General features: G+C 43.5%; 1 protein-coding gene across 1 annotated transcript in view; it reads left to right on the forward strand.

Annotated features, from left to right (window-relative positions):
* CCDC7 (coiled-coil domain containing 7) overlaps nt 1-15,183 on the forward strand; it is a 430,640-nt gene that overhangs the window by 336,270 nt on the left and 79,187 nt on the right. Inside the window, exons 57-59 of the mRNA XM_061586654.1 lie at nt 4,895-5,020; nt 9,725-9,826; nt 10,032-10,130. Of these exons, the coding sequence (XP_061442638.1) occupies nt 4,895-5,020; nt 9,725-9,826; nt 10,032-10,130 (327 nt within the window). The remainder of the gene's footprint in view (nt 1-4,894; nt 5,021-9,724; nt 9,827-10,031; nt 10,131-15,183) is intronic.

Below are 15,183 nucleotides of genomic sequence, written 5' to 3' on the forward strand. Positions count from 1 at the left end.
TTGATTAGAGGTTCGGAAAAAAAAAAATGAGGGTCAGTAGATGGGGGAGTTACATTTTAATAAGGTCTGGTTAGCTCTAAGGATATGACTTTATTAGCTATGCTCTCATAATACTTACCCAGAGAGAATGATGCTGGATAGTATAAGTAAACATGCATTGTAATGGCTTAATTATGTTGTTATTGTTTACCTAAGGAAAATTATGAAGGGCAGTTGAAGTAAATACATGAAATGAAAGATATGTAATGTAATATCATGTTGGAGATTATACTGATTTTTTATGAGTCAATCCTGTATGGGGGAGGTAAAGGGTAAATGAAGGTTAGAGGTTGAATTGAAAACGTTGTTGACATGCCTTGTTTTGTTTTTGATTCTTAATAAAGATATATTTTTTAAAAAAACCACAGGGCCATTAACCAACTTGTAGCCACTAATGTGACAGAACCAGTGCCAACCCCACAGGAAAGGAGTTCATTCAATCTTTTTCTTTGTGCTCAAGAAAAATGGTGACATCAGGGCCATCTTGGATCTCAAGTGGCTAAAGAGAAGTATGGCCAAAAAGAGGTTCAAGATGGAAACTCTCCAGTCAATAGTTGTGGCATTGAGAAAGAAAGATTGGATAACCTCCGTTATCATCTCCAAAGCATATCTGCACATTCAAATCCAGTGAAGTGACACAAATTCCTTCAGTTCTCGAACATCAAAGCCCCTTTCCAGTATCAGGTCCTCTTTGGCTTTTCATCAGTGCTGAGGATGTTCACTAAGATGGTGGCTGCCTTGGTAGTCCATCTGCAAACCATAGGGATTTATCTTCATTACCTGGACAACATTCTGGTCAGGGCTCCATCCCAGAAGAGGTGTCTCAAGGATACACTGGTAACTCTTTGGTGCTTAGAAGATCTGGGTTTTGTGGTCAATCTGGAAAAGAGCTCTCTGACTCCTATGCAATCCCTCATTCATTTGGGGATTCTGGATATGGATCAGTTTTTGATGTTTCTGACACTCAATCAGGTTCTGAAGGTGTTGCATTTGGTTGACCTGGTGGTTGCATTGCAATCACTGGACCTCATGACCTTGGCTCAGTTGTAGGGGATAATGGTTTCATGATCTGGTCCCATGGGCTCATTACCATTCTCAGTTCCTCCAGCAGCTTTTCCTGACCTTCCATGACAAACGGGTAAAACTGGAGATGGCCCTTCCAGACAAGCTGCAGAGAGAGCTGTGAGGGTGGTTGTCTTCATGGTATCTGCTCGACAACATGAGTCTGGAGGATCCTCAGTGGTTGGTAGTCACTACTAACTCCAGACTGTACAGCTGGGATGCACATCTTAAAATGAGATGATGCAGGGTGTTTGGAGCACCTGGGAGGTGCAGATGAGTATCAGCTGCCTGGAGCTGACAGTCATTCAGCTTGGACTGCAATCTTTTCAGGAGGATGTCCAAGGGACCCACCTGCTGGTTTGCACTGATAACACTTCTGCTAAGGCCTATGCGAACTAGCAGGGGGACTCAATCAAGGTCTCTCATCTCAGAGGCCGATAGACTTCTTCACTGGGCAGAGTGCCACTTGCTGCCCCTTTGGGCCGAGCATCTGACTGGGGTGGACAACCTGATGGTGGGCTGGCTCAGCAGGACTGCTGTCAGCTCTTCACTGAGACAGCAGTGTCGGTGGGGGTGCAGGCAGGGCTGGAGATTCCTTGGTAATTGCCAGGCCGTAAGTCCTCAGCCGGCAGCTTGGCTATAAATTTGCCAGGCTAGCAAAGAGGAAGCAAGATAAGGGCAAAGGCCGTTCAACGCTTACGTGCCAAGCCAGAAATCCAGAAGAGACGTCTGTGAAGGTCCGGGTCTAGTTTGCCGAGAGATCAGTCCAAGTCAAGGTTCAGGGGATAGGAAGAGACACAGTGGTCACGCCTGACGCTGTAGTCAGCAACAAGCTGAAACCAAGGTTTGACTTTTAAGGAGCAGGTTTGTCAGCAGGTGTGAACCATCAGCGTTTTGGCCTTAAGTGGACAGGCCTGCCCCTCTTCTGCCTGACCTTCTGCTGTCTACATTCTGTAGGTGAGGGGGGAGTATCCTGTTCACTGTCTGCGTCTGGCTGAAGGGCTTCAGCTGTGTCTGGGGTGCTCTGCAGCTGAGGGGGAGAAGGAGCTGGGTTCTCAGGAGTTTCCTCCATTTCTCCTTCTGGGTCTGCTGCTTCTGGGTCTGCTGCTGTTACTCCCGAGTCATCCTCGTCTGATGAGTCCTCTGATGGGGCCATGACAACTGCCATTAGGGAATCAGAGTGGCAGTTGTACCCTCAGGTCTTTACCTAGGTGGCCGTCTGGCTGAGCCACCTAGTGATGGATCTGTTCACCAGTGTGGAAAACAAGCTGGTGTGTTGGTGATAGAGTTCATCTCTCAGTTCCCATGCAACAGCACATGGGGGATAGACATGCTGAAGGTGCCCTGGCCCAAGGGACTCCTCTGTGCATTCCCTCCCTACTTACTCATCCAACTCATGCTGCAGAGGGTGCATCAGTTCAGGGCAGAGGTGATTCTGATAACACCTTACTCACCTCAGTGCCCCTGGTTTCCGGAGCTGCTCAACCAGTCTGTCCAGGAGCCTTGGAGGATTCCACTGAGGGAGGACCTGCTTCAGCAGGGCACAATAGTTCTTCCTCCACCAGACGTATTCCATCTGACAGTCTGGAGGCTGAAAGGGGCTGGCTGATGCAGTTGAGTCCTTGACATCCTGCTCTCCTCGTGCTGGGCATCCACCAATAGAGTGTACTTGATAATGTGGTGTGTTTTTCTATCTTGGTATGTCACTTTGGGGGTGGCCCCCCACTTCTCAAGATGGTAAGGATCTGCTTGTTTTTCTCCAAGATGGGGTGGAGAAGGGCTTGAGCTGTAGCACTATCAAATGCCACTCAGCAGCGTTCTGGCCAGGCTTGGGGGTCTGGTACTTTCTTTGCATCCCATGCACAAGCATTTCATCAAGAGGGTAATTTGTAAGTTGCCACAGGTGGTCCATAGGTTCCTTAACTGGACCCTGTATTGGGTGCTTACTGCTCTTATGGGTCCACCACTTGAACCCAAGGCAACTTGCTGTCTTAAGTTGCTGACTCAAAACTGTGCTTCTGGTGGCTATCACCTTGGCTAGGTGCATTTCAGAGCTGAGTGCCCTATCCTCTAATCCTCAACTGTGTGTTTTCTTGTCAATGAGGTGGTGCTGCAGCCTGATCCCTTCTTCATTCCAAAGATCAACTTGATGTTCCACCATTCCCAGGAGGTGGTGTTACCTTTGTTCTGTCTTAGTCCTTCCTAGTCATAGGAAAGGAAGTGGCACACACTGGATGTCATAGGATCATAAAATAGTAGAGTTGGAAGGGGCCTATAAGGTCATCAAGTCCAATCCTGCGAGTTCAGTGCAGGAATCCAAATTAAAGCATACCCAACAGGTGACTGTCCAGCTGCCTCTTGAATGCCTCCAGTGTTGGAGAGCTCACCACCTCCTTAGGTAATTGGTTCCATTGTCATTCTGCTCTAACAGGAAGATTTTCCTGATGTTCAGTCTAAATCTGGCTTCCTGCAATTTGAGCCCATTATTCCGTGCCCTGCACTCTGGGATGATGTTCATCGTGCCCTGCTGTTCAATCTAGACAGAACCCAAGAAATCTGGAAATTGGAATTCCTGTTTGTCTCCTATGCAGGGCCATCAGCTAGCAATAAAGTTTCCACATCTTCCATTGCTAGGTGGTTGAGAGAGGCAATTGGGCAGCCTATGAGTCTGTAGGTAAGCAGCCTCCAGTGGGTGTGCTGGCCCACTTGCTGAGGGGAGTAGCTATCTTGTCTGCATTCAGAGGTGGATTTCCCATTGTAGACATCTGTAAAGCACCTACCTGGGCCTTTATGCACACCTTCATAAAGCACTATTGTGTGGATGTGTTTTCTTCTTCCAATACTGCATTCGGAAGGAGGATGTTGCAAAGGATCGTCCCCACTTAGGCATGTCACAGAAGAAGCCCATCCTTGGATGGGAGTGCTCTGATACAACCTTGTCAACAGTGTGTTCTCCAGTCCAGTCTGTCAAAAGTGAAAATTGTACTTATTGTGAATTGCTATTTGCAGACTGGAGTGGAGTGGCCTGCCTCTCATTTCTGCTTGGTGAGTGCTATTTCATGTAGTTTGCCACTGAGTTGGAGTGCATTGTGGCCAGTTCACTTCTGAGTTCCATTTAGGCCCAGTTATTTACAGTTTTTCTTCTTGCGTTGTTCTTCCTCATGTATTTGGGGTGGTTTGTATGTGTTGTTTGGTAGGGGTCGAGGAGTCATCTTACTGTGCCAAGTGGTCTGGTGAGAGGGATGCTCCTCCCCCTGGAGAGGAGGTAGAAGATTGGAAAGGACCCTGCCTTCCAGAGGGAGGCTCATCCCTGTCAATAGAGTGTCCTCTATTGTAGTCTGCAAATAGTAGTTCATGGTAAGTAAAATTTCTGCTTTATTTTATACTATATTTTATTCTTTATAGATTTTTCTACATGAGCTTTGTGCAGTCTCACACATGGCAGGCACAGGACAACATTTCAGGAAGTTGTAGAACTTTAGAAAGCACTCTAGGCTGTCATCAAGCAGTTCATTTGTATTTGTATGAGCTTACTACATCCAATTGCTTTTGATGCATTAAAGCCAGTACCAAGCTTGGGTGCTATTGATACTATCCACCTCTCCTATTAGATGCTAACATAAATTTGTGGTGTGAATTTGTGGTAAAGCTGTACTGCAAATATCTGGGCACATTATGATATTTAATTTCAGTCTTCTTCAGTTCACCATGGCCTCTGCAAAGGCACTGAACTTTAGTTTACTGTGGTAGAGAATAGTTCTAAAAATGTAATTAGTAACAATCCTTTATGCAGAGCCAAAAATGCAGGAGCTAACTCACAAAAGAAAGCTTTTGGCTGCTGGTCTGGAGGAAATTATTCAGCATATGCAAGAATCACAAAGACTTGAATTAGACCAAGAAGTAATGACAAGACCTGACGGTAAGTGCAGAATAAAATTCCATGGAAATTATGCTTCAGAAACACCATCAGAGTCACTTGAAATGATGCTCTGCTCCTTACCTAGCACATTTTGTTCTATAGCATCTATTCTATGAATAAACATTTAGTTGAAACTTTGCTGTTCTCTCAAGATTTCCATCCAAAACATTTCTTGTTTTGTCCATGCTTGGATATTAGGTGTTGACTTGCTGGAAGGTGGAAGGTGCTGATTTGGGTGCCAGAGGCAACAGCAACAACAGTATGGGAGAGTGGGGTTCTGAATCTTGGCTTATCTTTTGTTGTTGTTATGTGCCTTCAAGTCAATTACCACTTATGTTGACCCTATGAACCAGTGACCTCCAGTAACATCTGTCATGAACCACCCTGTTCAGATCTTGTAAGTTCAGGTCTGTGGCTTCCTTTATGGAATCAATCCATCTCTTTTTCTACTCCCTTCTGTTTTTCCCAGCATTATCGTCTGTTCTAGTGAATCATGTCTTCTCATTATGTGTCCAAAGTATGATAAACTCAGTTTCATCATTTTAGCTTCTACTGACAGTTCTGGTTTAATTTGCTCTGACACCCAATTATTTGTCTTTTTCACAGTCCATGGTATGCACAAAGCTCTCCTCCACCACCACATTTCAAATGAGTTGATTTTTCTCTTCTCCACTTTTTTCACTGTCCAACTTTCACATCCATACATAGAGATCGGGAACACCATGGTCTGAATGATCCTGACTTTAGAGTTCAGTGATACATCTTTCCATTTGAGGGCCTTTTCTAGTTCTCTCATAGCTGCCCTCCCCAGTCCTACTCTTCTTCTGATTTCTTGACTACGGTCTCCATTTTGGTTAATGACTGTGCCAGGGTATTGATAATCCTTGACAAGTTCAATGTCCTCATTGTCAACTTTAAAGTTACATAAACCCTCTGTTGTCATTACTTTAGTCTTCTTGACCTTCAGCTGTAGTCCTGCTTTTGTGCTTTCCTCTTTAACTTTCATGGTTTCTGCTAATAATATGGTATCGTCTGCATATCTTAAAGTATTGATATTTCTCTTTCCAGTTTTCACACCTTCTTCATCTTGGTCCAATCCCACATTCCGTATGATATGTTCTGCATATAGATTAAAGAAATAGGATGATAAAATACACCCCTGTCTCACACCCTTTCCGATTGGGAACCAATCTGTTTCTCCATATTCTGTCCTTACAGTAGCCTGTTGTGCAGAATTTAGGTTGCGCATCAGGACAATCAGATGCTGTGGCACCCCCATTTCTTTTAAAGCATTCCATAGTTTTTCATGATCTACACAGTCAAAGGCTTTGCTGCAGTCTATAAAGCACAAGGTGATTTTCTTCTGAAATTCCTTCGGTCCGTTCCATTATCCAACGTATGTTTGCGATATGATCTCTGTTACCTCTTCCCTTTCTAAATCTAGCTTGGACGTCTGGCATTTCTTGCTCCATATATGGTAACAGTGTTTGTTGTAGAATCTTGAGCATTGCTTTACTTGCCTGGGATATTAAGGCAATAATTCGATAATTATTGCATTCCCTGGGATTCCCTTTCTCTGGAATTGGGATGTATATTGAACGCTTCCAGTCTGGGCCATTTTTTAGTTTTCCATAATTCTTGACAAAATTTTGTCAAAATTTTGACTGATTCAGTCCTAGTAACTTGTAGCAACCCTATTGATATGCCCTTTCTTCCTGGTGATTTGCTTCTTCGAAGTATTTTAAGAGCAGCTTTCACCACACATTCTAAATGGTTCTTCATCATACAGTTCCTCCATGAATGAATCTGTCAACCTTGTATCCCTTTTATAGAGTTCTTCAACGTATTGCTTCCATCTTCCTTTTATTTCATCTCGGTCAGTCAGTGTGTTTCCCTGTTGATTATTCAACATCCCTACTCTTGATTTAAATTTCCCTTTCATTTCTGTAATCTTTTGGAATATTATTATTATTATTATCATTTATTGCATTTATATACCGCCCCATAGCTCAAGCTCTCTGGGCAGTTCACAACAATTAAAAACATTAAAAACAAATATACAAATTTAAAGGTACATTTTTAAAAAGCAATTTAAAAACACATGCTAAAGTGCCTGGGAAAAGAGGAAAGTCTTGACCTGGCGCTGAAAAAATAACAGTGTTGGCACCAGGCGCACCTTGTCAATGAGATCATTCCATAATTTGGGGGCCACCACTGAGAAGGCCCTCTCCCTTATTGCCATCCTCTGAGCTTCCTTTGGAGTAGGCACCCAGAGGAGGGCCTTTGATATTGAGCGTAGTGTACGGGTGGGTTTGTGTCGGGAGAGGCGTTCCATCAGGTATTGTGGTCCCAAGCCATGTAAAGCTTTATAGGTTAAAACCAGCACCTTGAATCGAGCTCGGAAACATACAGGCAGCCAATGCAAGCAGGCCAGAATCGGAATAGGGCTCTTGTTCTACCCTTTTTGTTGTCCTCTTCTATTTCTACACAATAACTATTGTAATAGTTCTCTTTGTCCCTATGTACTGGTCACTGTATTGTTGCATTTAGGGTTCTGAGAGTGTTTCTATCTCTTTTTGCTTTTGCTTTCCTTCTCTCTTTAACCATTTTAAGAGTTTCTTCAGTAATCCATTGAGGTCTTTCTTTTTAACGAGAGGTATTGTCTTTTTGCATTCTTCCCTGATAATGTCTCTGACTTCAGTCCATAGTTCTTCTGGTTCTCTGTCAGCTAAGTTTAAAGCCTCAAATCTGTTCCTTATCTGATCTTTATTTTCTTCTGGGATGTTATTTAAATTGTATTTTGGCATTATGATTGCTTTGCTCTTCTTCTTTAGCTTTACTCTGATTTTCGATACGACCAGTTCATGATCTGTACCGCAGTCTGGGTCTTGTTTTTGCAGAAAGTATGGAACTTCTCCATCTTCTGTTTCCAATGATATAATCAATTTGATTCCTACATTGACCATCTGGTGATGTCCATGTGTACAGTTGTCTTTTTGGTTGCTCAAAAAATGTGTTTGCAAGAAACAAATTATTGGCTTCACAGAATTCAATAAGTCTTTCTTCTGCTTCATTTCTGTCTCCTAAGCCCCATTTCCCCACAATTCCTAGTTCTTCTCTGTTCCCTACTTTTGCATTCCAGTCCCCCATGATTATCAGCACATCTTGTTTTGGTGTGTGATCAATTTCTTCCTGTACTTCTGCGTAAAATCTCTCCAGTTCCTCTTCTTCTTCGTTTGCTGTTGGAGCATAAACTTGGATAATGGTTATGTTAATAGGTATCCCGTTTAATCTCATTGATATCACTTGCTCCGACCTTGCATTGTAGCCCCTAATTGTTTTGCTAACATTACTTCTCACTATTAAAACAACCCCATTTATCTTATTCACCCAGAAATATCAGAAAAGCAAGTTATACAATTTGGAAGGTCAATATGATCACAACTGAATGCAACTTCAGGTTCAGGTTCAGGATCTCTATTTCATTTGGATTTGTTATGCTGTAAAAGTTTCTTTTTTTGGCATAATATTGTATAGAAATTTACAGAACAATCCTACCCAGGGCTCTCCATCCAATCCCAATCTCCTCAAGGAGCACAGAGCGGGGCTAGGATTCCTCCCTTAACGAGTTGAGGATGAATTAGCAATTTTCTTAGCATTGTCAGGTCCATACCTAAAGATGCAGGATAGGTTTGAGCAAGATTACATTGCCATTCCCTGCAAATCAGCAGTGGCCCACTAAAATACATGATATTCAAAAGCGTATCCACTTATAGTAGTTATGTTACAATAACAAGTTATTTAAAGAAGACACATAGAAAGACTGATTTATATTTACATGGATCAAAGAACACTTGGGCCTCACACACACATATCCTTGCCCTGCATATATGATGACGACGACAAAGATTATGATAATAATGTATTATTATTTAGACTGTATGCCCATTTGTATTGGACTCTGGGGTACACTACAATGGCTTGTGAAAAAGCAATACCTATAAATTACAGAGTCTCTATTTTCCCAGGGACTACAGTTATTATAAATGTGCTGACTTCATGGGCCCGTAGAGAGAAGGTGAAATGAATTATTTCACACCAATCTATAAGAATGTTACTTTTTTGTGCTGTAGCTTTTCAAATCAACTTTCTTATTTTTAATGGAATATGCCCATGTCTGATTATATTCTCAGTTATTCTTTAACTCAAATCCTGAGCCTTGGAACATGCTAATGCAAGGGGTACCAAAGAGGATTCAAAAATTAATCTGTACTTTTGCCATTTTGTTTATTGGCAACAAACTTGGGTCTAAACAGGATAGCACTCAGGCACAGTTTGCCAGGATTTTGACGAACTTGATGGGGAAGAAATGTTTTACATGTTAGACTAGTGACCAGGAGTCGCTCTAGAAAAAGAACTCACAAGACAATATTCAATGAGTGCTAATGCAAATGGACTCACCTATTTACAGTTATCCACCAAATGCTATACTCATGCAAGACCAACTGAAATGATAGTGTTTCATTCTTTACTGTTTTTTTCTCTAGCAGTGAAAAATACCAGACAGGAATAATCAGCTTATTCAGTGCTGGTATTTCAAAATTCACTTTTGTTATGGAATCTCAATGTTACATTATTCCTGTTTTAAAGAAAATATTAAATACTGCTTTCTGTTGTTGACTATAACTATTTTTACATTTCTAGAGAGAAATATAAATGATCTCATGGAATTTTCAAGGCTAGAATCAAAACTGGACGAGATTCAAGAAGTAGGAGCTCTTTCAGATATTCAGCTGGATCACATAAGTGAGTACAGAATTAGGACCTTATGTATATTGCAACATATACTCCAAAGTTCTGATTTAGACTGAGTTTTGTTAGGCAATTAGTCTATACCAAACAAAATATAATGTACTTAGTGGACAAAAACAAGACTACTTGTAGACAACAAAACATCTTTAAAACAATATTGTCTTCATTAAGAGTATTAAAATCTATTTCCTTTTTGTAGGGGAAAAAATACACAAACTAAAAGAACAAAAAAGAAGTTTGATTGATAAATGGGAAGTAGATCTTCTTAAAGAATATTCAGAAGAATATATAACTGGAAGTAAGTACAAGCATACTTGTAATATTGGGTTACTGGTAATTTTAATGTTCTGAAATTAATTACTATCAAGTATTTTTGTCCATCCTGTCCTGTCAATAAAATTCTGTTTCTTCTTATAAGCCAAGGATGAGGAATCTGTGGTCCCCTGGATGTTTCTCGTCTGCAACTCCCAACATCCCTGACAGTTGCTGGCTAGGGCAGATGTGAGTTGGAATCTAAGCGCATCTGGAGGGCCACAGGTTCCCCATTCCCATTATAAGCCTTATTTTCCTTCTTGTTTCTTACTGAGTTTACTGTGACTATATTAAGAATATTCAACACAACTACACCTGCTTACAACTTTGGAACATGACCTTGTCAAAAATTTTTTTTTAAAAAATCCCTGTTAATTTAGTGGTAGAATTAAGTATGTGCTTAAGTCTCTGTTTGAGATTAATAGGATTTAGAAGCACTTATATATGTTTGCGTCATCCCCGTTCCCCATAGTTGTTTATATTTGTTTCCTCTCATTCTTAACTAACTTCGTTTGTAATCTACGTTTGTGTCCCTTTGAAAAGAATTAAGCTAACCCACATAACTGAATATAGATTCTAGGCCAGAAGTTTTCAAATTATGGTCTGCAGAACACCAGTGGTCCGCATGCAGAACACCAGTGGTTCACATGCTTCATGCTGGCGGTCCGTGGTACGTCTGTGAAGGTCGGACGCAGGGGCTGCTCCATAATGGTTCTAAGGCTTTGCACTCCCAATCTCTTTTGGGGCTAGTAGAGCAATCCATAACCACTCCTGTTTCGCTCTCTCTTTTTTCTAAATCATTTTAAGTATGTGGAAGATTATTGGATGTGAAAGTCCCCTCCCCCAGGAAGTGGAGTGGTAGCAACCTCTTTTACCCTGTCCTCCAACTCTAGCTGTGGTAGCTGCAGAAAGCAGGTAGTCTGTCTTTCCCTCCTCACCATTAATGTCTTTTCTGGTGGCCCTTCCCACCCTTGCTCTCTTCTGGTATTTGTGCATGCCTGCACACCAAGGTGGTCATGGAGTCAAAATAAACATACAAGGGCTTGATACACAGCATTCTTCCTTTGTTACATCTGCTGTCGTTCCCCTCTTATAACCTCCATACGTCCTTTGCCCTCCCTCATGTTTATATACCATCACCACCCTTCAGAGTGGAAGTGTAACACCAGCACAGGCTGCAGTGGTGGCGAGGAGGAGTTGCTGTGATCTACAGAACTTCCATCTCTGTCACCAGGAAACCACTCTGTCTTGGAGCTGGCTGTGAGGGTCTGTTCCTGGTGACGGGCCAAGGAGATAGTAAACTAAGGTTGCTGCTGGTGTATCATCCACCCTGCTGCCCAGGAGCTTCTCTGACTGAGCTGGCAGAGGCCATCTCAGCTGTGATATTGGAGGAGCCCAGAACAATAGTCCTGGGTGATTTCAATGTCCATGCTGAGGCTGCCTCTAGTGTTCCTGCTTGGGACTTCAAGGCCTCCATGACAACCATGGGGCTGTCTCAAATTGTCACCAGCCCAATGCATAGGGCAGGGCACACCCTCAACTTGCTTTTTGCTCCAGATGGAGGAAGGGGTGGTCTGGAGATAGGGGGGTGGGTGTCACCCCATTGTCATGGTCATACCACTTCCTGGTGAAGTTTAGACTTATAGCTCCGATCCTTGCCTGAAGGGGTGGTGGACTGAGTAAGATGATCCGCCTCTGGAGACTAATGGAATCCACAAGACTCCTGAATGCCCTGGGGAAGTTCCCAGGAGATAGAGCAGGTGACCCTGTCGAAGCCCTTGTCACTCTGTGGAACAGTGAGGTGCGTCGAGCTTTTGACACAGTTGCCCCTGACCACCCTCTCTGGCATTGTGGACCCTGGTTTGCACCTTGGTACACCAGTGAGCTAAGGGCAATGAAACAGGCTGGATGATGGTTAGAGCTCAAGGGGCAAAAGATGTGCTGTGAGGCAGATCAAGCATGAGTAAAACATCATAACCGTGGCTACTGTGTGGCTGTTTGGGTGGCGAAGAAGGCCCACTTCTCTGCCACCATCACATCAAGTAGCTGTCCAGTGGAGCTTTTCCATATTGTCAGGGGTCTGTTGACATCAACTTCAGGAAATGGAGTTTTAGACCCTTCAGAGGCCCACTGTGAATTGTTTGCAAGACACTTTGAGGGTAAAGTTGCTCGCCTCCGTAGCAATCTTGATGCCCCATCCACACCTACTCTAGTCCCCAGTGAGGCGTCCAGTGCAACATCTGCTGCAACTTCTTGGGATCGGTTTCAGTTGATGTGGCCTGATGATGTGGTCAAGGTGCTTGTGATGATGCAGCCAGCAACATGTCCTCTCGACCCTTGCCCTTCTTGGCTTATTAAAGCTTGCCGAGGGGGTTTAACTGAATGGATCCAGGGTGTGGTCAACACATCATTGCGGGAAGGAGTGGTTCCAGCCACTCTGAAAGAGGTGGTGATCCTATCGCTCCTGAAAAAGCCCACCCTGGACCCATTGGTTTGCGACAATTACTGACCGGTTGCAAATACCCCCTTCTTAGGGAAGGTGATTGAGAGGGCTATGACGCAGCAATTGCAAGTACTCTTGGATGAAACAGATTATCTTGACCCATTGTAGTCTGGGTTCAGGCCTGGTTATGGGACTGAATCGGCATTGGTCGCCCTGATAGATGACCTTTATTGGGAGAAGGACAGGGGGAGTGCAACCCTGTTACTCTTACTTGATCTCTCGGTGGCTTTTGATACCATTGACCGTGATATCCTTCTGGGCTGACTTGGTGAGATGGATGTTGGAGGCACTGTTTTACAGTGGTTCCGATCCTATCTCCAAGGTCGTTTTCAGAGAATAGCATTGGGTGATTGTCTTTCGACCCCCTGGCAGTTGTGCTGTGGGGTGCCACAGATAACATATTGTCTCCCATGCTGTTTAACATCTATATGAAGCCCTTGGGAGCAGTCATCAGGAGATTTGGGGTGAGGTGTCAGCAGTACGCTGACGATACCCAGTTCTATTTCTCTGTAACATCTGAATCAGGAGAGGCTGTGCAACCCCTAGACCACTGCCTGGACTTGGTGGTGGGCTGGATGAGGGCCAATAAACTGCGTCTGAATCCTAGCAAGATGGAGGCGCTGTGGGTTGGTGGTTACCAAGTTCAGATAATTGGTCAATTGCCTGCTTTGGATGGGTCCATACTCCCTCTAAAACAGCAGGTTCGTATTCTGGGGGTGCTGAATCCATCTTTGTCACTAGAGGCCCAGGTGATCTCAGTGTTTAGGAATCCCTTTTACCCGCTGTGGCTGGCAAGACAGCTGCGGCCTTTTCTGGGCTGGAATAGCCTAACCACTGTTGTCCATGCACTGTTGTCCATGCACTCCAGGCTGGATTACTGTAATGCGCTCTATGTGGGGCTGCCCTTGAGGTTGGTCCGGAAGCTGCAGCTGGTGCAAAATGCAGTGGTGAGACTGCTCACTGGGGCAGGGTTTTGCTAACATGTTATCCCGCTGCTGAAAGAATTGCACTGACTACCTATTAGCTACCAGGCTAAGTTCAAGGTTCTAGTTTTGGTGTACAAAGCCCTATACAGCTTGGGACCAGGATACCTGAAAGAACATCTTATCCCTTATATTATATACCCAGTTGATCACTGCGCTCTGCAGGTGAGGACCTCTTACAGATACCATCTTATCAGGAGGTCTGTTCTGCACAACATAAGAAACGGACCTTTAGTGTAGTGGCACCCACCCTGTGGAATTCCCTCCCCTTAAATATTAAACAGGCATCATCTCTGTTATCTGTTTGGCGCCTGCTGAAGACTTTGCTCTTTCTACAAGCCTTTTGAGACCTTATCCCAGTCTCCGTCTGTGTTGGAATTGCTTTTTAATATGTTTTTAAACTTTTTTTTTTTTTTACAAAAATAGTTTTTTAAACCTTTTTTAAAAGGTGTTTTTAAATGTTTTGTTTTAATATGTTTTAAAGTCTGGTTTTATGATGTTTTAAAGTGTTTCTAGTGCTTTTGTTTGCTCCCCTATGCTCCTACAATAAACAAATAAAATAATTAAGTGTTCCTCCTCAGCAGAGTGGACATTCTCAATATGAGGGAATGGGGGGGGGACAAGAGATTTCAAGGCTGTGAATCATGATGCTTACTTGCAAGTAAATGCCATAGAACACAGTTAGGTTTCCTTTTGAGTAAAGGTGTGTGGAACTTTTAGGGTGCAGTCTTATGCACATCTGTTATTGAGCTCTGTGGAGCTTACTTCTGAGTAGATACACATGGGATCGACTACATGATGAGGTTTGGGGGGGGAAGGGACAAAACTGAGATTATTTAGGGGAGGGGAAGGTGAAGGAGGAGAAGGGAAAGTCTGACAGGTTTGCCTGTTGGCAGTGAAGGACATTCTGTTGTAGGGATTATGCCTTCTTCTGGAATGACAGGCAGGGTCCACAATGCTTTGCATCCTCTCCAAGGGGGAGGAGTCCTACTCCCCAGTCCGGCCTTGCCTGTTGGGGTCTTCAACTGTGCTTCATTACCCTGTGGTTCTATGTCATATTTACTTACTTACTTATTTTATTTATATCCTGCCCTTCCTCCCAGCAGGAGCCCAGGGTGGGAAAAAACATTTTGTATGTTTGTGAGTTTATTTAGCTATTTCTCTCCCTTTCTTTGTTTGAGTGTGTATGCGTGTTGTGTTATTTCTTTCCTGGTCTGAGTGTGCTCTGGTTTCTTTCTTCTGGAGCCTCTCTTCTGAGAGAAAGCTGGTCTTGCGGGGTGTGTTGGCCCTGTGAGAAGAGTTGATAGCTACCCGGGTTCACCTGGTATATCACCAAAGATTAAGTTTTAACTGTCTTGGCACTTACGCTCTCCCATCAGAGTTTAGTAGTTGAGATCACAATATTGGAAGCTCCTTGGTTCGGTCAGGGTTTGCCTGGCTGTCAATGACAATAGTGGAGCGTTTTGAGCAGCGGAGGAAAAAAAGGGCAGGAGTGCCATTTTGGTGTTAAGTGTTATGTGGTTTTGGCCGCTGCGTCTTGTGACACCAAACTG

Source organism: Rhineura floridana, chromosome 10 (genome assembly GCF_030035675.1).
Source record: "Rhineura floridana isolate rRhiFlo1 chromosome 10, rRhiFlo1.hap2, whole genome shotgun sequence".
Classification (NCBI taxonomy): Eukaryota; Metazoa; Chordata; class Lepidosauria; order Squamata; family Rhineuridae; genus Rhineura; species Rhineura floridana.